Raw genomic sequence first — 24444 nt, forward strand, 5'->3', positions numbered from 1 at the left:
CCCTGCAGGTGATTTGCAGAGCCTCGACCTCGCTAAACTATCAACAGCTAAATAACAAAAAAGAAAAAGAGTCACGGAGAAAAGTAGAGCGTTTAATTCTGCGTGGATGTATTCATTTCCTTTCACTGCCAACGATGCTGCTGACCGGTCTGCTGATATGAGGCGAGAACTTAGCAAACAACAAAACATTTAACGTTGAAAGACTCTTCCAGAACAAACACACAGCATCTGATGAACAGCATCAAGCTGCAGATGAGTGAGTCCTCAACTTCTGCAGCAAACTGAGTAAAGTAAATACACTTTCAGGAAGTGAAAGCCCACCCTTGGCCTGCTATCAAATGTTATCATTAAAGAACCAGACGAATCATGTGAAAACATGGTTGATGAGAGTCATCATAATGAGGGGCCACATCCATTTCTCGGCAGCAGTGTTCGCATGGTTTCTCAATTCCCTGTCGATTACATGCATTTGGTTTGATTAGGTGTTATCAGATGATTGCTACATATCTGGCTCAGGGGTCCTCTAAATTTCCGAGTGTCTGCAAAATTGTAGAAAACATGACAAAACTGATAGAAAAGCATCAATATTACCCTGTGGAGTTTGCCGGAAAGCCTAGACCGCTGCAAGAACTAGATTGGTGGAAGGCCACAGAATTTGTCATGAGTTTTATTTTGTCGTCTTGTGCCCCCTGCGTCTCTGCACTTCCTGTTCTGGTGATCGTGTGAGGGTTTGGTAGCTGGACCCAAACGCAGACACGGAGAGGCAAGGTAGGGTGAAGGTAAAAGGGTTTATTTGACAGAAGGTAGCTGGTGGGATGGTAAGGAGGAATGCAGGCGGAGCGGCGAGGTGGCGTAAGCAACAGCGATAAGCTGGGGTGCAGGAATCCACTGTTAATGGTGCAATAATCTGGCAACTGGAGAGGAGGGAGCCAGGGTGTTTTATCAGGGATGAGTTGATGATTTGATTGAAGGCAGGTGCCGGAGATGAGATGCAGGTGTGGAGATTCTTGCCAGAAGCCACGCCCACAATACACACACACACACAGACCAGGAAAAAAGAAAAAAGGACACAATACACGGCCGAGCCGTGACAGATTGTCTGGGATTGTCAGTCTACCTGGTTCCTGATTGTGGCTTCCCTGCACCTGTGCTGCCCTCATTGTGTTCACCTGTTGCTCGTTACCTCTTGTCTGCTTGTCGGTTCGTACTGTGTTTCTCCGTGGTGTGTCATCGTCCTGTTTTTTTTCAGTTTCCCATTCAAGTTCCACTTGATTCTGTTTTTTAGTGCCTTTTGCTTTTTGGACCCGGGCTCTGCTCTAGCCGGTCCTTGCTTTTTCATTATCAAAGATTCTTGGAACGGTTTATCGGCGTTTGGGTCCTGTTTTGCAACACCGCACCTGACAGAATTAGTAGCAGTTTTTACCGTACACAGGCCCTGTAACACTAGGAACCTTTCTGGACAGAAATATGTGCAGCAATTTCATGCTACTCTTCTCTGGTATTGCCATTTTAGTAAGTCCTAGACGTTTTAGTAACGCGCAGTATGCTCACACCTCACTTAGATTTTTTGTCAGTAGCTTTAGTGAGATGTATAGCAAAGATCAACCTATTTATAAATGTTCACAGTTTGGTCCAACAATATGGTTGCCTTGACTCATTATGACTCATTAAGGCAACCATCTTTACCTGCACAAGCTGAAAAAGCGGGTCAGAAAACCTTTTTCAGAGCTTGTTCAAAAGTGTGCCGTTTTGCCTCATAGGGATGGTTATGTGGCTATACCCCCTTTTCATACTTTTTAGTTGTGTAATCTTCATATTTCCCAGGAGAATTGTGGTTATGGTTAGGTAATTATGGTTGTATTAGTTGTAGCTCTTATGTTCTAAAGGTGAACAGTTCAAATTTAAGAGTTTCTACTTGGTGGGTGTAAAATAAGACAAAAACTGACTGACTGCATCACTGATCTATGTGACACTGGATACAAGTTTGACTGTAGGCACTTTGTGTACACTGTCTACATTAAACCTGTTATTGCTGTTTAATCACATTTTTACGGTATACCTTTGTTTTTCAAACAGTAACTCACATACTCCTGCCGATCGGGACTGATGACACGGTTTCTTTTTCTGAGTCAGGATGTTCTGCTTAATTGAATTCATTAAAACAGTCGCAGTTGTACCACAAAATTGGTACAACGATGGTGGCTGCTTTTGGCCAAATTACTCGAGGGATGGAAGAGTGGACAAGGCCGTCAAACAGTGAAGAACCAGTACCGATGTCAGAATAATTAGATCATGTGCTATGCTAATTATATATTAACATTCTGTTTATAATTCGGTTAATTTTGCTTCATTTTTAGGCAATTACTTGGAAGCAAGACAGATGAAAAAATGTCCTGAAAAACATTGGATCTTCAGTCAGAAGAGGAAGAGCAAATTCCAATAGGGAGGCCGGTGCGAGTAAAAACAAATATGTTTTGGATTCTCATTAGAACTTTCTTTTTAAAAAAAATAAAATGCATCTACCATTCAGTGTTAGTATGTATGACGCATGAGTATTTTTCCAACCCCCCTTTATAGCCATTTCTATGATCACTCTGATGAAGTGAGGAAAATCCTCAAATAAAAAAGATCCAGAGGTTCATCCAGTAGCAACACAGTTGCCCCATCAACTGTTGCCCCTCATCCATGTACTCCAGTTACACCGCCAAGCCAGTGGTACAGGCCAACTTGGCGAGGGGGTAGGTGTGGATCGGACACCGTTGCCTGCTGTGGTGAGCAATAACAGCTATTGGATTGAAATTGAACCTTTTTAAATCATTTGTCACGAAACGGGCTGTGTGGCCATGACAAAAGGAGGGAATACACAGGAGACGTTGGTGGTTTAACAACAAGTAGGATTTATTTACTTGTAGACAAACCCGACAACCTGGCATCTCAGGGAGTGAGAGCCAGAGACAACAGGCCTGGGGGCCTCTTAAGTGAGTGGCCACCATTTAGCCCAGGTGTTCCCACTCTCCTGACGACCAACTCTGCCCCGCCCACCTGCACACCTGCAGGGACAACGGCCAGTGCCAGAGAGGGTGGTCACACATTTCACTTTTTAAAATGTTAATTGTTGTTGTTGTATACCACAAATGCACACACTGCCCCATTAAACCCATGCAAACATGATTATTAGGATTGCATTACTGGAATTTTATAAAACTTGATGTTTCCATATTTTAAGTAAAATTGGTTGTCTAGAGGAATTTTAACCTTCATGTTTTTTTAACAGCCGCAAAAGTTCATATGATGAACTTATTAGAAACTATGAAACAGCAGCCCGACCAGTTAACGGATGAGGTTGATAATCTTGCTCGTGAGCAACACTCATTAACTGGCCAAGAAGTCGAGGTGACCGCACCCCCGATCCATTTCCGTTTAAGTGGACCTTTTTGAGGAATTGCTCAAAGATCCATCCAATTTTCTAACTGAAAAACAGTGTGATGAGTTTTGTTTAATTTAGCATCTCAAGCAAATCTGATTTAAAATTGATCTTTATTTGAACTATTGTGTGTAATTAGCACGAGATAATACCCTGTTTGATGGAAATGTTTTCTAAAACATTTTGTAAAGTATTAGATATTTAGTGGTACTTTTTTGATACATTTTAGATTTCCTTCCTGGCAACCGTTGGGGGGCATGACATAAAACGGATGACATGGAGCATCCTAGCCCACATGTTTAGTGACGAGGTTGGAAAGACCTGAAATTGTAAAGGGCTGAATGGGAAGAAATCCTTCAGCCAAATGGTTTTAGAGACTTTACTTCTGCGTAAGTAACTAATATTTATTGAAAATAATTTAAGTCACTCAAATATCTTAGTTGTTCAAACTTACAAATACTTTAGATATTTTTAACGGTGCTAAATTCATTATTTGAATTGCAACTTCATTCTCTGCTCAGGTAGATGTTACTCGACTATATATTGACATATAGTTATATGATATATTACTTCTAAATGTAGCATAGCAAACCTTTTAAATGTCACAGCCATGAGCTTTTATACTGCATGTCTGCTATATGTTGCACTGAAGATTCGTGAGATTATGTATCTGCTTGTGTGATTATTGATGCCGTCAAAAAGATTCCAGTCACGCGTGCGGCTATGAATGATGCGATTTTAAAACATACAATTACATTACATGTCATTTAGCTGACACTTTTATCCAAAGCGACTTACAATAAGTGCATTCAACCGTAAGCACAAAGAGGAACAACAAGAATCAAGACGGAACAATTTCTCAAATAAAGTCAAACTACTAAGTGCTATCAGTAAGAGACATCCAAGTGCTGCCTAAGTGCTGCCGTCATTGTCTTTATTCAAGGTATAGTCGAAAAAGATGAGTTTTTAGTTTGCCGCGGAAGATGTAGACACTTTGTGCTGTCCTGATGTCAATGGGGAGCTCATTCCACCATCGAGGAGCCAGGACAGCAAACAGTCGCGACTTTGTTGAGTGTTGAGTTCACAGCGACGGACCGACAAGCTGATTGGCTGAAGCTGAGCGGAGCGAACGAGCTGGTGTGTACGGTTTTACCATGTCCTGGATGTAGGTCGGACCCGATCGGTTCGTAGCACGGTACGCAAGTACCAATGTCTTGAAGCGGATGCGGGCGGCCACCGGTAGCCAGCAGAGGGCGCGGAGGAGTGGAGTAGTGTGAGTGAACTTCGGGAGGTTGAAGATCAGTCGAGCTGGATGAGCTGTAGAGGTCGAGTTGCATTGGCAGGTAGACCTGCCAGGAGGGAGTTGCAGTAGTCGAGGCGGGAGATGATCATGGCCTGGACCAGAACCTGTGCTGCCTTCTGTGTGAGCAGGGGACGTATTCTCCTGATGTTGTACAGCACGAACCTACAGGAACGTGTTGTTGCGGTGATGTTTGGCAGTCAGGGAGAGTTGACTGTCAAGTGTCACACCGAGGTTCCCGGCAGTCGGGGTCGGGGCCAACACTGCGTTGTTGAAGGTGATCGTGAGGTCGTGGGTGGGGGAGCCTTTTCCTGGAAGGAAAAGCAGTTCAGTCTTGTCAGGGTTGATTTTCAGGAGGTGTGTGAACATCCACTGAGGGATGTCAGTCAGACAGGCAGAGATTCGCTCAGGTATCCCAGTTTCTGATTGAGGAAACGAGAGAATCAGTTGGGTGTCGTCAGCGTAGCTATGGTAGGAGAAGCCATGCGAGCGAATGACGGAGCCGAGGGAGTTGGTGTACAGCGAGAAGAGGAGCGGACCGAGGACGGAGCCTTGAGGGACCCCAGTAGTGAGATGGCAAGGTTCAGACACGGATCTTTTCCAACTTACCCGGTAAATTAGGTGGTTCAATATAGTGGGGGAAATTTCCCCCCACTAAACACTCTAATGGATAGAAATAGAATTTTGGGCGTGTTTCAACCAAAAACCATACTTTTTTCGTCTAATTCTTGGTGCTATGAGTTACAGTCATGTCATGTATATTTTTCTTTTTGTTCATAAAAGTGACAAAAACATAAATCTACTCATTTGTTACTCTTATTTTGTTCACTGTGAATGGAATGAAAATAAAAAATCTTCCACCAGTGTTGCACAGCGACTTGTTGATTCTTCAATAGCCGTTCCAAAACATTCACTTTCAGAACAGAGATACAAAATAAAAAAATACACCAAGCTCACCCTCACTGTTAACATTTGCAGGAGTGCAATACACAAGGCGTCACGTAAGAGTCCATGGCCTCTTATATTGCAATACTGGTCAACAGAGAATAAACAGGAGAAGCTAAAAATGTCCACTGGGTTCTTTTAACCTTTTGTACAAATTGTTCAACAGACTTCTGAAAAGTATAAGGGTAATATCCGGACATAAAACATGAAACCTTTCAAGCACTAGTTGTCTCATAATCATTATCAGTTAACTTGTCATTTATGGTTGCATTTCTTTTTTTCCATTGATGCATTTTAAATATATGTTGGTCAGCTCTGAGATTTTTCTGTAGTTATTTTGAGTAATGGAGGATCCAGGCCAAATGAGCCGCTTTATGAACAGGTCCAAATTCAATATGGGCTGAACCGGGCCAGATCTGTGCCGGATCTGGTCTGGATCCGTCCCGCTGTGCATCTAGCCTCCGATCCGGACCCATTGAGGAGCCTACGATACCTCTTGGGCGGATTCGGAACGGATTTCGTTTGCTATCTGGGTAAGATGCTTTCTCTGACCATTGCACCATCTCTGTTTTTTTTAAATTTTTCTCAAAATACTTCCTTTTCTGTGACACTGCAACAACACATTTGTTTTTTCCTCTTCACGTTGAGCCTCTGTGAAGTCCTCTTTGCTCAGTGATTCCCTGAGTAAAGAACATTTCATCTTTTAGATGTCTCAAGCTTTTTGCTTTCATGTCCTACAAACTCTGACAAAAAAACAATCTTGATTCATTGTTGAAAAGCCCTCGAAATCCTGAGCCAAAAAGGAGATTGAGAGTTTGCGATATACTGTCAGCCGTAGCCGCTCACAGTATTGTTGAGTGAAATGTTTCTGATATAACATTATAAAAACTATTTTTACACAACCATGAGACGATGCCTTCAAAATTCTGAGCACAGTCGAGCAAATATTAAATCTAAATGTCATGTTAGCCCACAGGACTGTACACGGCCTTCACGTACATGTTGCTGTCAGTCAGCGTTTGTATGATTAATTCATTTATTAACTTTTTTCCAAAGCAATTTGTGGGGCTTACGTGGGTTTTTCTAGGATATCATTACTTTGGTTTGGGATTGTACAATATTTCTTGCAGGAAACAGATACATTATAAAAAGCACAGACTCACAGATACCATTAATCATATACTCAATAATATGTTATGAAAGGCAATAGTGAAAGCAAAAAAAACCCAACAAGGGTCTCTAGAAATAAGACTCATTCACCAAAATTCAGAAAGTAATATAATTGACCCAACAAGTCCTGTAAGCAGGTTTATACTGAAAAGTATTCTTGGAATAGAGTTGTTGTAGTGGTAACAGCACAGTAGCTATAGAAATCTGAGAAATGGTGAAACAAAAGTACGTGTCGTCTTTCATAGAATGTATACTGTTGTTTTCTTTAATAAAGCTCATGCCAGACTGAAGGGTTTCTTGGAAATGTTGCCTTATTGCTTTGACAGTTTCTGCTGCTTGCTCCAGTTCATTGAGGGAAATAGAAAATCTTATTCTGACTGCTATGGTAAATTTGTGCAGTAGAGTGGAATCAAATATAGAAATCAGCCTCACTTGTGGAAGTAGGACACAAGATACTTGGACACGTGCACATGCTAAAAAATTTTTGGACAAGTGACGAACCAACATGACTTATAATCTTGAGCCAGTCTTGTTTTTTTTTACCCCGTCAATGTCTGTCACCAGTTGAGGGATCACACTGGTATTAATGACATCACATATCGACTGTTAAGCCACTGGTATAGCTCATGCTTCTGGGTAAAGTAGTAATTTAATAGAGAGCCACAACGTTGTATTCTGGTGACCTTTACCTTTAGTGCCGTTTAATTTAATAATTTAATATGCAACGTTTATTTTTCTCTTTGATAACACTGCACTTAGCCTCTCTCTTTCCAAGCGCGTTTTCCAAGCGCGTCGGAAAACTGCGGTGGCTTTAATGGTAAACGCAAAAAAAACAACAAAAAAAACGCTGCTTGGGTGAGCAGCGATCAGCTGTTAAACTAAACAGCAATCTCCCAAACACAGCCCACGTTAATGGTCACACGGGCCCTGTGACGCATCACAACATCCACAATGCTAGCAGATATTAACGCTAGTTAGCTGGCCGTTAGCACGTTGTTCAACGCACTATTCTTGCGTAGAGAAACAAAAGATCAAATCTGATTGCGTCGCTGGCCCTGACGCTCCGCCTCTGCGTAAGAGTGAAAAGATATTCTTTTCATTTTGCGTTGAACTGCTTTCTTTGTGGATCAGGTCCGTACCGCTCTGCATCGGGCTCATATCTGGATCGCAGGCTGGCCTGCTCACAACCCTTTTAACATAATGCTAGATGTCTAATGTGCTTCTCCGTAAAAGGTTCATGTCCCACTGTATTTTATTTTTAGTTCATCCTTTCCGTCTTATAAATGCCACCCTCAATGGTTGAGGAATCAGCCCGTGACAGCTTCTTATCTTTTGGGACCAGTGCAAGTAGAGGAAGAAAATTACCAGCAAGTATGATCACGCTATGCAGCTCATCTGAAACAGCACATCTGAAGCCCGCCAACAAATGGGAGGCAACATCCTGAGAATGAAAGGACCATGTCTAATGGCTTCATGTCAAATTTTCAAGCAGGAAAGTGCAGAAGGAGTTGCTGATATGTCAGTTTTTTATCTGCAATATGATGGAAAAACAGAGATTCAAACACGCTATAAGTTGTACGCCTGCGCACCAGTCAAACACAACTCTGCACTGAAGATCATGGTGCTGGATTTAAAGTTTTTGCAAACACCTGGAAGTAATTTCCTCCAACCAATCTTACAATCAACACCCCAGTGACTGAGCAGCTGGTGCACTTTTGATTTCTGGCACCCCCGTCATCCAATATGCTTCACCTGATCATTGCGTCCTTGCCGGCAGCAGAGAAAGAGGCCAATCTACCGGTAACAATACACAAGAGAGTGCTGCAAATGTAACGCGTTGGAACTTTTTCACCTCTCTGTTTGTTAACAAGCATCTTTAGGAAAGAAAATAACACTCAAGGAGAGAGAATCTCGTACCATCAGTGCATGAGCGCAGAAAGCTGTTCAGCACCGAGGTGCGCTCTGTGGGTGTGGCTCGTACCTCCATCAGTGCAGAGAGAACGTCATGCTGACAGAAAGACAGATAATGGCTTATTACTCCATGTACAGATTGTGTGATGTGGAGGTCAGCGGGGCAGAGAGGAAGAGCAAGCCAAACATCGACACATATAGGATGTGCTCTGCGATGCAGTGCTTTTACCTTTTCCTGTGCCTGGTAAACATCTATAGGAGACTTTTTTTTTTTTATTTGAGTTTCATAGTCACGTTGAAGCAAAGAGACTATACCGAGGTTTACGTACAGTCATTTGCAGTAATGGTGTATACTTGAGCAAAACTTTTGTTCTGCTGTGTCATTGCCGCAGACTGTTTTTCGAATTAACGGGTTTTGGAAATAGGTTTCGGGGAGTCCAAGCTTGCACACATTCACAGGAGGCGAGGAGATTATCCCCCATTCACACGAGGCAGGTGCAGCAACTCAACTCGCTTTAACGTGCTGAAATGTCGAGGGAGTTCTGCAGCATCCCTTTAAGTGTTTCTAAAAGTTTTGACAGCTAAAGGCCAGATCGAGAATAGGTTCTTGACGATAAGAAAATGTTTTGTTTACTTTCCCACTGATGTTAATACGCAGATAAAAGAAAACACTTCCTGCAGCAAACTGTTTATGGCGCTTCAACCCACAAAGAAATAGGCCAGAGCATTTTTTTATTTCAAGTTTTTTTTTCAAAATCTCCCATCTCTCCGCCTCGTCCTGCGTCTGCACTCGCTGCAAGGTCACTTGGTTTTCAGTTTTTAATCAGTTGGAGTTAAACAGTGCAGTGAATAAAGCAGGAACCACGGTAGTGTGAGTGCTGTTGTGGGCGAACGTGTTACTAATGGTATGCTTTTAAATGTGCTCCAAACCGTTAGATCAATTTGTTTTAAACTGAAGCCATTGTGATTTGACACCGAGACAATGTGAATTAGGTAAGATGATGTTTGGATTGATTTGTTCATTTCGGCTTGTTTTGCAAGGTTGTCAACTTTTGGCTGCTGAAGCGATCCTGTTGGGAGGCAAGGTATCAGGTTTTTTAATCTAAAGACCCTCAAGGATCCTGTACCTATTATACTCATCTCAAGTTTCAAGTTACCAAAACTTCTTTGGGACCAGGAATTACAGCTCTGTTTTAAATTAGATACATGAAAAAGATGGACCAAATTAGTTACTGTTGTGACACATGAGGGAGGAGAGAAAGATGAAGTCAGAGGGCAGCAATCCATATCATGACTGGTGCTCTGTTTTTTATTTATTTTGTAATACACTCCATGAAATGATATTACGCCACGGATACTAATTTTCACTCCCCTTTCAACGTTTCCCCTAAAGGTAGAAACAGTAATTTAAAAAAAACAAACTTACTCTTCTGCCACAACTGTGTGCATCGTTTTGGCAAGGCGGACGTCTCTAAATACACACGAGCCTTGGCTGCCATCGACAGTCAGAAGCGCAAATCATAGCGGTAGCCAATTAATAACACTAACCTCGTTAGAGTTGTAAACAAAATGCGCCGCCAATGTTTTTGAATATGGAAATTTACCAGAAGTGAAAAGTTAACCCGTTCAGGATTTCTCATCAGCAACATTTTTAAGTCACGCTCAATTTCACGCTGCTTGTGACGGAATTCAAAACTCTGTGATTAAATATTTCTTTCCAAAATGCAGAGGAGTAGTAGTTTAATTAATAAGTGTCCAAGCTTGTACCTTCAGCTTTTTATCAAAAAAACAAACAAAAAACATAATACCATTTATCTCCATGCCATGCTGTATTAGCAACACATTAGCATTAGACTGCTGGTGTAATGGCTAACTTGGTTAGCAGTAACACATCACAAATCAGCTCAAAGAAAACATACAAATAATACTTAAACAAGGATATTTGCAGATTAGAACAAAAAGAGTGCCAATATTTGATTGGTCAAAGATCGAATGAGCCTTTGGACATAATTTGAGTGGCTGTCAAGACAAAGTGTTCTCAACAAAATTCGGCAGTCCTTAGTACCTTTAGTTGATAACACAAAACATCCTCCAACAATTTACATAAACTGGACAAGCATCATGTGGGAATATTATAATTAAATACCGACGGCTGAAGGATTTAATCAATGCCTTCCCATTGTACTTAAACACGGCCACGCTCAACACAGATAGCTTGGTCTTCAGGGTTACTGTAGGGCATTGTATTACATTGTAAAGGAATTATCTGACTGGGAACACCTTCTGTGAAGGTGACCGTGGAAAGTCAATCTCTCAATGAAAAGCTTATTGCCACTGCTCTGGTTTTTCTCTCTCTCTCTCTGGCTCTCTGACAACAAGGCTCTGCACACAGCAGCAGGAGGACTCACAAAGCCCCGAGTGTGCCAACATTTGTGATAACATGAGACCCCCACGTGTGACACAAAGGGCACTACCTCTCATTTTTAACCTGCTTCTAGAAACTCCAAATCGTCATCCACATTTCAAAATAAAGAGTCGAAGTAAAGCTAGAGGTAAGAATACAGAGCCACACTGCAATAATGCAAATGACTAACTATAAAGTCATGGAGCATTATCCAGAGCTGTACTCAAGGAGAAGTCAAATATATTATTAGACAATGCATCTTATAATGTACTTCAATTATCAAAAGTAAAAGTGTCATTCAGCAGAATTCCTCCTGTACAAGTGTTATATTATCACTTCTACTAGTATTACTATGCATTACTGTGTAAGCAGCATTTTAATGTAGTAAACAGTAGGTAGAATATTTTATAGTTTAGAAATGTGTGTGGATAATCTTCACACACACATACTTCACAGTAGCTTTCAAATAAATACAGTGGAGTTAAAGGTATTTGTAGTAAAGTTTGAAGCAGCATAATGTCTGCAAAGCGTGTGTGTAAATATCGTGGAAAAGGAAATGATCAACATTTACATAACTGGAAACGAGAAAGGATGGATCTATATTGACAGAAATAAATAGAGATAAGCATATAAATTAATAACAAGGAATGAAATTAGATCGTAATAAGAATAGAAACTATACAAGAGCATTGGGAGCATCAAGTGTTTTTTTCTGGTGTGCTGGAAACGATGCTGGAAGCCAAGAGAGTAAATCAAAACACTGAAGTTGCCGCCACTAAAACCATAAGCTGAAAGAAGCGAATGTCTGGGAAGCCGAGGAATTGTGCAGATGTGCATAAATCTGTATCATATCTGAGAGAACAGCTGGCCGCCTACCAGTTACATCCCCAGACAACAACGTTTTGTAACGCTTTCTGTTTAGTTTTGCTTCAATTTTGTAATTCTAGCCTTATTTTTGTGTTTTCCCCGTTAGGGTATTGTTCTGTCACATTCCTTATTTCTGCCGTTGCGACTCTTTCGCTGCAGCCAGTTGAGCTACAGCACTCGGATTCACCCAACGATTATATCTTTCCTTCCAACGAAAGCAGTACAACCATGTTAATAGTACTATTAATCTTATTTTGTATTGTGACACATTACCCGTTTCCCGGTTATTTGAGTTAAATCACTTTAAGAAAGGTAAGAGCATATGTTTTATGCACATGGTTTTAAGGGTTGTGTCAATTACGCCTGCAGTAATTGCTTTTTTGGGGCTGATTGAGCGGCGCAACAACCTGTAAACACGACATTTAATCAATCTATATCAGGGGTGTCAAACATATGGCCTGCGTGCCGGATCCGGCCCGCCAAGGTGTCCAGTCCAACAGAAGAAAGAAAAATAGATCAAAATTAGCAGAGCTAGGATTCAAACCCCTGCTTGTAAGACGGACATGCGAACCGTTGAGCCACAGTCACAGTTGATGTCGGCACGGATATTTTTGTGTTGGAAGTCGTTAAAAATGGATCGCGTCACAAACGCGTCACAAAGCGAGGGAATCTGCAGAGGAGAGCCCTGAATTTTTGGTCTTTATGTTTCTCGTTTATTGTAGAAAGACCTTTTAAAATAAGTTTTATCAGCCAAAAACCTTCACCAATGATTTAAACATAGAGAAACATTGTCGTTATTTATGAGTTATTATGCTGTGATTTTAATGGTCCGGCCCACTTGAGATCAAAAGGGGCAGCATGTGGCCCCTTCACTAAAATAAGTTTGACGCCTCTGATCTATATAATTAATGTGAGGAATATGTTCCAGTGGCGACATCATGGTAAGGTCTCGCAAAAATTAATACTTTTTTATCAGAAAAACATAGAAATATACAACTCATACAGATAACAACAATAATAATAAAACAATAAGTAATTAAAATAATCTCTGTCTCTCTCGCCCTTGTTTACCTGAAATGTGCACTTTATAATTGTATTTTTAACTGCCCTGTTTGGCAATTATTTTTTTTCAATAAAATAAAACATTTGCATAAAGCAAACCAATCCACTTTTTCATGTTAACAGCATTAAAATGAATTTAAAAAAATGCGATTAATTGCGATTCATCGCGAGTTAACTATGAAATAAATGCGATGAAACATTTTAATCGCTCGACAGCACTATGAAAAATATAATAATGATGAATTATCCAAATTGTCAATAAGTGTGTGTTTGAGCTATACCAAGTAAAATGTATAAAATAGGATATCTGCGCAAAATATCTGTTTTTCCTGCTTGTCCTCTCCGCTAGTGCACCTCTCAGCTGCTCTTGTGCACGTGTCTGCTGCGCAGTGCACATGCACATGCACGTGCACATGCACGTGCCAGATCGATTTGGCTCAAGAAAGACGGGTCTCTTACGCAGTTTAATCACTGATTAAATAAATGACCGAGTGACATAAAATGTTTTCAATCTGTGCCGCAAATAAGACTTCCGAAGGGGCCGTTCTCAGTTGACCCCACGCTCACGGCTAGTCGTCTGTTCTCGTCTCGTCGTGTGTTCTCGTCTCTTGTGTTCGCCTGCGCGTCTCTCACAGTCCCATGAGAACAGCGAGTTCAAGCCTTGCAGTGGCGCAGTGCCCATGTTCCAGTTTTTCATGAAGAGCAACCTTCACAGAGACTGTCAATCTTCTCAGGATCTTTAGCACCACATCCGTGACAACAGCTGAATCCGAGATGTGTTTCTGCACTTTGAAGAGGATCAAGACCTTCCTGAGAAACACCCTGACACAGGATCGCCTTAATGCTCTGGCTATGTAGGCTCCCCATGGAGAAGACACTTGTCAAGGATGTGCCGGACTTCAATAAGCAGGTCATTGAGAGGTACAAATAATAGTGTCATAAAAACATGCAGGTTTCCTCACCACAGTGATTGGGTGTTTCCCCAACAAACAAACTTCATAGGGGCATCTTAAAATATAAACTTGTTCTACTAGACAATATACATATATTTATATATTTGTTATAATATTTTCATGATATTTATATGTATATTTATGATTAAATTAGATTGTATTTACTAGGACTGAGCTAAGTTGAAAAAAATTAACTGATTAATCGCATGTTTTTTCTGCGATTTAATCACAATTTGGCGCAATCACATTATGCGCCAAAATCAAGAATGAAGTAAAAACTAGTGTATTGCAGCTTTTATTTGAAGGTAATGTCACCAGGACAGTATAACAGCACTCTGGAGCAACAACAAGTTAACATACATATGTAGTTTAAACATCTGTTTTCTTTTTTTTCTGAACAGGTACTGTTCAGCAGTAAGGGTCCCTGTGAGGGACAAACCACTCTTTATTTAGTCGATGTTCAGTCTGTTGCTTCCCTTAAAGATGTTAAAGACCAGCAATTGATTAATTCCATACAAAAGCAATAAGTGCTTTTCATGTTTTCAGTCCAATTTTTCTTCCTCAGTGAGAAAAGTCCAGTCTGTGTCGTCTTGAACAAGTGCACTGACGTCTGGTTGAATGAGGTGGAGATGTGAAGGACAGCTGACGGGTATCAGCGGCGGCTTTGCGCGATTCATGTTCAATCCGGGGGCACTGAGGTTGCAGCGCGAGCTGCAGGTATAGACTGAGCGCCTGTGAAGCTTTGTGAGGCGACTCAGCACAGAAACTACAGAACAATACTTCCTTCGCGTCAGGCTCAAGTCGGCAAATCGTCCGGTGAGACTACGGAAGCGGGAGCCAGCACTTACAATAACCGCCTTCAAAGTAAAAGCCTCCCCCTCACCCCAAAAAAAATTGCAGTTAACGCATGATCAAATAATTAACGCCGTTAATCGATTGAAAAGTTAATGCAATATTAGCGTGTTAATTTGCCCAGCCCTAGTGTTTATATATTATACTTTTTCTATATATATATATATTAATATATACTGAATTGTATGAATATGTCCTTATTATATCAGTGTGGAAAAAATTTAAAATATTTAACTGCAAATTAGTGATGAGTGTTTGATATCTTTTGTTTGCATTGAGTCATACAAAGATGTTTACTAAAATTCATCAGCCGCCACTGCTTACATCCATGGATGATAAAAGGGCGACAATAACTGCTGGCTCCTGTTCCCTCTCTGCGTGCGAGCGTCACTTCAGCTTTGTCTGCTGCTGGACGTAAGAACTTGACCAGTCAATACCAAGCTACGCGTCTAATAATCATATAACCCGGTATTAGCCAACAACGCAGGTCATTATTTTCTGCCAATACGAAAGGCAGTGGAACGCTTCCCTCGCTGGACACAAAGCTGTCACCACATCACGAACCTTCCTGCGGGGCCTGCACTCGAGCCTGGAGGATAGATGGAAGTCAGACGAATTCATAACTGTCCTGAATTCTAATTAGACAGCTGTTTCATGAGCTGAATCTGTTTCCGCAAAGGAGTCATGAGTGATTCTGACCGCCTCAAGATGAATTCAGGAAATCAGTCGTGCGTGAGCTGGAGATCAGCAGAGGCGAGGAAGCCTCAAAACTGCCTCCGACAAAATAGTTACCTGTCATATTTGGGGTTGTTTAAATTGAAAGTGTATATTATTTAGTGATGATCCACAAGCTACGATGTTTACGTTTTGTAAATGTGACTTTCTTCGCGATACTTCTGCACAGAAATATGGTTCAACTTCTCTAAGATTCAGTAGAATTTCTGCTTTCGCTGCCTTCTGTCCGCAAGAGTATTGCTCTACACTCAGAGTACTATATACTATAGTACTATATACTATATACTACTATAGCAACAAACAACTATTTGCAACGCATTAGAGGAATTGAGTGGAAGGATTGCTCGGAGCGTAGTTTCGAGAGCGATACTATCGTTTTTTTCTAACTTTTTCTTCACTGGGTAATGTGTGTAAGTGTTTTGTGCTAAGTATGGTTCACTGGGTTTTGTGTGTACGTTTAGCTGGTTGTAGAGTCTTTGTTTGTGTTTGTGTGCAGTGCGTGCTGCTCGGCGTGCGGCTCTGTCGTGGAGCTGCACAAGCTGACCCGAAAACACGGAGTGAAGATAGCGCCATTTTTCTACAGCCTGACAGTGGGGAAGTTAGTAAGCCACAGCAGCGTGAAGTCCGCTGCTAGCATGAACCATGCTGTGCTCGTCTTTTGAGATAGCATATGCAAAGCCAACATGGTAGTTGAGAGGGGGATCGTGGTGTTTGACACTTACGTACCCCTTCTTCCTCTGAGCACAGTGTTCATTAAGAAGAAAGGAAAGATAAAGTCATCCTTTATTTTGCAGTGGGCTGCTCTGTGAGGCGCCCGAGAAGCAACGAGGGGTTAGGTGTCTTGCTTAGGGACACCCCCGTGAACTATTGGGTGGGGGGGGGGGTCTGGATATCGATCCGGTGGTAACCAGACGATCACTCATCAACCTGAGCTACAGCCGCCCCCCAAAGAAAATCCAATTAAGGATGAGATAATAGCGGGAGCAATATCCAGACACGGGAGAGTTGTATCTCAGGTAAAGACACTGTCCTCAGGGTGCAAATCACCGCTCTTAAAGCATACGGTGTCTCATAGGAGGCAGCTCTTCATGATCCTCAACAACAGGAATGAACAGCTCAATCTAGTGTTCAAACAGAGAGTGGAGGAGTTTGAAAAAATGTGAACAAAGGTGAACAAAGAGGGGACAGGTGGGGTGCAGGAGGTGAACAAAGAGGGGACAGGTGGGGTGCAGGAGGTGAACAAAGAGGGGGCAGGTGGGGTGCAGAAGGTGAACAAAGAGGGGACAGGTGGGGTGCAGGAGGTGAACAAAGAGGGGGCAGGTGGGGTGCAGAAGGTGAACAAAGAGGGGACAGGTGGGGTGCAGGAGGTGAACAAAGAGGGGACAGGTGGGGTGCAGGAGGTGAACAAAGAGGGGACAGGTGGGGTGCAGGAGGTGAACAAAGAGGGGACAGGTGGGGTGCAGGAGGTGAACAAAGAGCGGACAGGTGGGGTGCAGGAGGTGAACAAAGAGGGGACAGGTGGGGTGCAGGAGGTGAACAAAGATGGGACAGGTGGGGTGCAGGAGTTGAACAAAGAGGAGACAGGTGGGGTGCAGGAGGTGAGCAAAGAGGGGACAGGTGGGGTGCAGGAGGTGAACAAAGAGGGGACAGGTGGGGTGCAGGAGGTGAACAAAGAGGGGACAGGTGGGGTGCAAGAGGTGAACAAAGGGGGGGCAGGTGGGGTGCAGGAGGTGAGCAAAGAGGGGACAGGTGGGGTGCAGGAGGCGGAATAATAAGGGACAGAGGTGGTCCAGCAGGTGGAAAATGAGGGGACAAAAGAGGGCCATGAAGTGGAAGAACAGAGGGCAGTATTACAGAAGCAAAGCATGATTTTACCTCGTTGAAACAGAGGTGGGATTGTGGAAAGGTGGCGATACAGCAGCTCTGTCAGCAATATACTCTCAGTGCCACACGGGACATTACCAGGTCTATTAAGGATCTGAAGACTGAGCTTCTTTGTGCTTTCATTACATAGATAGTGCATGTGCGAGGTGAGAGTGCTCCCAAAGGATTTACTCATTACAGCCCATGATGCAGTTGGAACTTTTGGTTCCCATTTCATTATTAGCTATGTCAGCACATTTGTTGTTGTTGTTGTTGTTGTTGTTATTGTTTGCACCGTGAACTGTGAGCCGCCTCTCCAACACTGCCAACAGGACTTGTTTCAGTAATGCTTTGATATTACAGACCTTTCTAAACAATAACGCAAACATCTCATAACAGGAATTAAAGGGGAAACAATGCAGCCGCATCAAGACGAGCTAACCCCCCCTCCTCCCCCCCCCTCCTCTCCCACCTTGCTGAGTCTCACTCCCTGGGTTTCCTGCCCCTCCACAATGGTGACAGACCATTAGACCCGATTTGATCATCTACTCAATTTCACCCATTCGTCATACAACCTCAGTCCCTGACGCTCACCTATCTCCCCCCAACCGTACCTGCTGTTCCATGAAACTGACAGGTTCGACTTCAACATAATCTGCTTGTAATGTCAAACAGCTCTTACTCTTTCACTTTTCTATACCTGCCCAAGGACTACGAGCAGAAAGTAGCCATTTGCTATTACCTGCTACTGTATGTGGCTGCATGTGCTTCACTCTACTGTATGAAGTACATCAGCACATAGGACTTAAGCATTTTCTCAAGCAGAAACAATTATTTACCACAGTTCTCCTCATCCGCTTGATTTCCACAGTCATCGATGCCGTTGCAATGCAGGAGCTGAGGGAGGCACACAGTCAGGTTGCCACAGGGGAAATATCCAAGCGGGCATGCCGCCTTCTCCTCCGTGATATTGAGTGCTAAAAAACAAAGCAGAACATCCATAAGTATGATTAGGACTGTCACATTTCTGCCTTTGGCCCTTGACAGTTGAAGTTACAGTGAGGAACTTTTTACTGGTTCAACGCAATACCGATGCCTCTGTTTGACTGTTACGTGCCACTGCGTATGTGCTTCTCCCTTCCTGCCTCTCTCTCTCTCTCCCTCTCTCTCTCTCTCTCTCTCTCTCCCTTGTTTTTCTCTTCAGATGACTGGTTTCCACCTGTGCAGGCTATATGCTGCTCCTCAGAGTTCAAGATGGCCCATCAGCAGAGCGGGGCCCAGCTTAAAAGGGGGAAGCCTGAGAGGTTCACACTTAGTTTCTTGTTCTTTATTTGTAATCCTTTATTAATCCCACAAAAGGGAAATCATTCTCTGCATTTTACGCATCCTTACAGTGCTGTGACGCACCCGGGGAGCAACTGGGGGTTCAGTGTCGTGCTCAAGGACACTTTGACCTGCAAACTACGGGGAGACCGGCTACCTTGTGGTTTTCAAGACGACCGCTCTCCCCGTGAGCGATGCCACGGTTGAACTCTGAGACTGACCTTGTGATGGTTTGTGGTTGGGAGTTCGAGGACCGGAGGTGAGTTTTTGGGCACCCTTTGTCTAGTCGCATGAGATTCATTGGCCGGTGCTCTCTCTGTATTTGTATTGGTGAAGCATTGTTTATGGAAGCATGCAAAGTTGTGGTATTTGATTGGTTTCCAGAGGTATTGCTAGCCAGGCCTGGTTTGGCTGTATTGAATTATATTTGTTCATCTCTCCCACTTCACTGAGAACCTTTTTGTTCACTGCACTTTGAGTATTAATAAATATTGTTCAATATAACTCCTACTTTTGACTATTTACATATTCGTTGGTCTCACAAAGGCAGTTTGTGTATCCATTCGTCTAAAACTCATGTCAAAGGGATGATCACAAGGGCTGTTCTTTGTACTACAAATTTGTTTATGAGTCCCTTCAAATAGCTGCAAGGTGGGAGATTGGAAGAAATTTGATTGCCTCTCAGCGGCTCTCAGCATGATGAGACAAGGCCCTTAAATGTCAACAAAGAACATAGAAGCTCCGAGGACCACACACACAGCGGGAGAGTAATGTCATATACTTATTAGTAGTTGCTGAGTAGCTGGTATGATAATGTTCAGAATGTTAGATACAACTTTCTTAATCAGTCGAGGATATCTACACACTGACAAATATGGTGGATGTAAAACCGACTTCATATACCAGGAAGCTGGAAGAGGAAATTGCATCTACCATACAGCAATCTGGTGTCTCTGCACTGAAACCAATTAAGAAGGGATTATAATTTAAGACTAACCTCATTATAGCTGAGGCACTTAACAGCTTGGCTTCAAGCTAAATTATTTATTTAACATGTCACGATGTCTCAACAAGACCTCTCAAATCGTCTCTTTTTAATTAGGCACTAAAGGTTACAGCAGCAGCATCCCTAGTCTTTTTTTGAAAAATGTATTCAGCTCATTTCTTATCATAGTTTTACATGTTCACTGTGGGTACAATAATATGATTATATTTCTGGGAAATAAACTAAAGATCACAGTTGGCTTTGGTGGATTAAATACTTTCGATGTGACTCAATGTTTTGCAAGACTAATATGAATGCTCCATACAACATGTATTCGAATATGAACAATTAATCATCAACCAAATTTGTTATCTTTCTTAAATAAATATTCATGTATATTCCTAATTTTGTGGTTTGCACATCACTGAAGGTCGACATCATTAAAAATAAAAATAAAAAGATGGTGAAAGACATTCTGGGTAAATTGTTATATCAAATAAAGTTCAAGATGACCATGAGCTTTAAAACACAATGAAACGCTTGTGCTCACTGTCACTCATATGCAGAAGACAAGAAAAAGATGCGCACTGCCTTTCCCAGTAATCCATTACATGTATGACTGCCTCAGCGGCTCAGCAATGTCGTTGCCGGAGGAAAGCAGCCCATGAGTCGGTCCGTGAGTGATTCGGTGCTTCGGTAATGTGTTTTAGATGGAATGTGTGAGAGCATGAGTGAGTCGCCTGGTGTCCTTAATGATGTTCTCGGCCTTCTTTTTTCTTTCTTTTTTCACAGCAAGTGGTAGAAATGGTATAAAGATTTGAGTTTTTCCTGCTTTGCAGTCCTTGGTAGCAATCTGCAGCCCTGAACAATCAGGCTGCTAAACCGCAAAGTCTGAACACTCTTCTTGGTGCGGAGATAAAAGTTGCATCGAGCTTTGGTGCTCATACCAAACTTCTTGAGGAGCCTAAAGGACGCGTTTGTCTTTCTTGAGAATGTTTCACACCTTTATTTCATTTTTATTTCTTTATTTTTCCAGCCCGCTACATTCTCAGACTACTTGTTCTCATAAGTGACATGATGCTAAATCACAGCACTAGAGATCCATGATTGGCTTACCCTTGCTTTTGACATGCATCATGATTCCAATGGTAAAGTGCTAAGTGCGTATAGATTCAACTGCGACGCTCCCACCTGATGCTAGGCTCATTAACAAACGGCACCACGACAAATCTGTTTCCACGACGGATGGAAAGCACATTTTAAAATTGGTCTATTTTATTGAAACGAATGGAAAATGTTCCCCATTCCCTGGAGTATAAAGTTTTATTATTAGCAAATATGAAATCCTTCTTGGTCTCCATATCCTCTTATGGTTAGGATTCATGCCACTACATCACCAAGCACAACTATTTCAGTCTGAGGCACTCCATCACAGCAGATAGCTGCGATCAGAGAAAGCACAAGGAAAGAGTTGACATTTTTATGATTAGGGGAGAAAGGAAAGTAAAAACACCAACAGCTATGACAAAGATATTTCGTAAGTTAAACATATGTGCAAATATATAACGAGAAATAACAAAGACAGTTAACAGTGGGACATGAGCCATCACTGTGGATTGGAAAGTCCCCATTATTGCACATTCCTAATAAAACCTGACAGTCAAAGCCTCACCTTTTCATCAGCATCATGCACTGACGCAATGGAAGCAACTCTAAAAGACAATGTGCATCTTTAGAGTCAAGTTGGTTGAGTTAAGGGTAGGGCCAAGTGACAAATCAAGATGCAGATGTATCGATTTTAAATTAAATCATACAGTAAATAAACCAAATCTATTCAGATATGGTAAAACACAATTTGATTCATAGTTGGTAAAAGACGAAATGTTTAAGAAAATCTGAATATTTTGATCCTAAATGAATGAGAAAACACAATTTCTCAAGTATGACACAAATATAGGAAACCATGGAATTATTTCCTATTTACTTTCATATAGCACATGCTACATCTGGATACATGTCGTTACTGACATATGACATAACAGACAGACATTGGGACAGAAGGTTTTGGCCAATTTGCCCTGCATGCCATAGATAAGGCTGACAGGAGACCATAAATCTATAAGACTAGAAATGAAAAAGGCTATCTGGGATTACTTTTCATCATTTGACATTTAACTTACCCTTTTTCTTAGCATGATAAGAAAAATATAACACAAATTAAAAATGCGAATAATAGCTGACATATTCCGGTCACACCTTTTGCCTCCTAGATTTTTTGAGTGATACTTTGTCAAGATGCAAAGTGTTCCCATACAGCACAAGTGTGAAGACACTCATATCTCTGCAGTTCAATTTCTAATATACTTAGAATTGCCTGCATGGCCAAGACATGGTCGGTCCACCTGTGACAGAATAAGTGTAATTTACATTTCAGATAAACCACTGAACTTAAAAGGAGTGTATTTGTTTCAGGTACTTTACTGTTGGGTCTCTGCTAATAACAACAGCGACACAGACCCCCATTTAAATGCTTTGCATCTTAAGTTAAAAGGTGCGAACGAACGCACGTGGAAATATCAACTTATCTGTATTCACCATTAAAAAAAAGAAGTTGGAAGTATACACTCCATTGTTTTCGTGGGGAAACTTTCATCGCCTTCATTTCACAGTCGATCGGCCATAAATGTTTTCCATTTTTGAACCCTCTGGTTATCTATTTTACTTTGAATTTGAAATAAGAAGCAGTTTCGATAAAATGTATTTGTGTGCACTTGTTTGACCACGTTTACACTCTATGTGCGATGTTGTGGTCCTACATGGTAATTTGATGATGTTGGTTATTCTGTACACATCCCATCTGTTGTCTGTCTGTCTGTGCAGGATGGTGTTTCTCTTATCAGTTGCTCTTCATGAGATTTTTCCAACTCTAAACGGATGGAAACAATCTTTTGCTCAACTGGCCACTGCTCGGTCTCTGCTACGCATTCAATAGCTAGAGTCAGCCAAACAGAAGCTGATAGGGACAGACTCCAGGCAGCAGGTGCATCACAAAAACCAAAGGCTCGACAGCCCCTTATGGCAGGCTGGCTGCGAGTCAGGATCCAAGAGATGTTTAAGACATCCCTCTTTGAGCTTCTGGAGAGATGCATATCATCTTTTGAAGAAGACAATAAAAAAGATAGAATCCTAATTGGTCGCTGGAAGAGTTTTCTCAAAGAGTGGCACACAGTGCGGCAAAGGTATGACTTATTCATTGCTATTTTTCCCTCCACATCCATGCTCAGAATGTGAAACATACAGCTGCAACACAGTTTAGTGTTGCAGATGAGATGCCAACGCTTGATTTATGAGATCAAACCCACTCAATGCTCCTCTGCTCTTTGAAATAATAACATCATTTTGACCTGACCGGCTCTCATTGAGGCGTTCTGACCAACCACGTATTTGCTGTCAGTGGTAATTCTGTGTATGGGTGCTTTTGGTAATCCAGGCTTCACACAGAGATGTAAGCCTGTCCTTGATAGAGGATGTGCACGGGACTTCTGCACAGCGACCGATGACAGCTCTCATATTAACTGTTAGGATGGATGCACTGACAACCAGATCCACAGCGCTAACTCACAAAACTACAGAGGATATTAAAAACCCCACAAAGGTCATGTTTTGCTCCACATTAACTTTGTCAAAAATGTGTGTGTGTGTGTGTGTGTGTGTGTGTGTGTGTGTGTGTGTGTGTGTGTGTGTGTGTGTGTGTGTGTGTATACATATATATATGACCTGAAGAGGTCACTTCTTTGAAAACTAATTGTTTAATAAAGTGGTTCTCAACCATTTTTTTGTGATTTCTTTTTTTTCTTTTTTGAGCCAAGTACTCCCTTGCGTTAAACATTTTGGGTTGAAAAAAACAAAGTAATACACAACGCTGTGTAATCAGTGTCTGATTTACTATAGAATATACACAATTCAGTTAAATAACTTACATTTATATTATACAATATTAAAAAAATTTTTTTAATTCCGTGCTTATTTGAAATCATTTCTTTTTTTTGTTTATCTCAAGTACCCCATGGGGTGCCTTGCCTCCATAGTGCCTCCATAGTGCTCACAATACATAGTGAGCAACCTGATCAGATTTGGATTGACGACAGCGTCGATTTATTTTTAACGACTTCTAAATTCGTCAACAAGAGAAGTTGCTCACCCGACACTCCATACGCCAGAACTACGGCCACATACACCTGCATGGTCCCTCCTGAAGTTCTTGTGTAGATCCAGAGGTGGTTTGTTGGTGCAGAAGAATCAGCGATGTCCAAATTTGGGAACCCGTGCGTAAAAATTCAAGAAGAAAAAAAGAAAAAAGTTTGCCCTCGTGTAGTAAACACGCGCAGATAAGACACCGCGGCTGCAGGAGGAGAACCTGGAGAACCTGGAGAACCTGGAGAGAGAACCCGCGGCCGCTTCGCAAGGTCGACTCGGTCTGCGCGCTGTCCGACTCAGAGGAAGGTCTCACGAGTCAGTTGGCGTCGTGTGACGCGCGAGCGGCAGCGACAGCACAGGTGGAGTGGTGGGAGTGAGAGAGCAGAGAGGGGGGGGGGGGGGGGGCATCTCACACGGGAGAAGAGGGGAATCCGGGCTTTGAAGGAAATCTGT

At 42.0% G+C, this 24444-nt stretch overlaps 1 protein-coding gene across 1 annotated transcript in view; it reads right to left on the bottom strand.

Annotated features, from left to right (window-relative positions):
- Positions 1-24236, bottom strand: part of rxfp1 (relaxin family peptide receptor 1) — a 55160-nt gene extending 30924 nt beyond the window's left edge. The window contains exons 1-2 of the mRNA XM_068581841.1: positions 23996-24236; positions 18326-18463 (exon numbers count right to left, since the gene is read on the bottom strand). Of these exons, the coding sequence (XP_068437942.1) occupies positions 18326-18463; positions 23996-24038 (181 nt within the window). The 5' untranslated portion in view covers positions 24039-24236. The remainder of the gene's footprint in view (positions 1-18325; positions 18464-23995) is intronic.
- Between the last annotated feature and the right edge of the window lie 208 nt (positions 24237-24444).

This window comes from Clinocottus analis, unplaced genomic scaffold (genome assembly GCF_023055335.1).
Source record: "Clinocottus analis isolate CAN_PGR_092001 unplaced genomic scaffold, fCliAna1.0.p SCAF_10, whole genome shotgun sequence".
Classification (NCBI taxonomy): Eukaryota; Metazoa; Chordata; class Actinopteri; order Perciformes; family Cottidae; genus Clinocottus; species Clinocottus analis.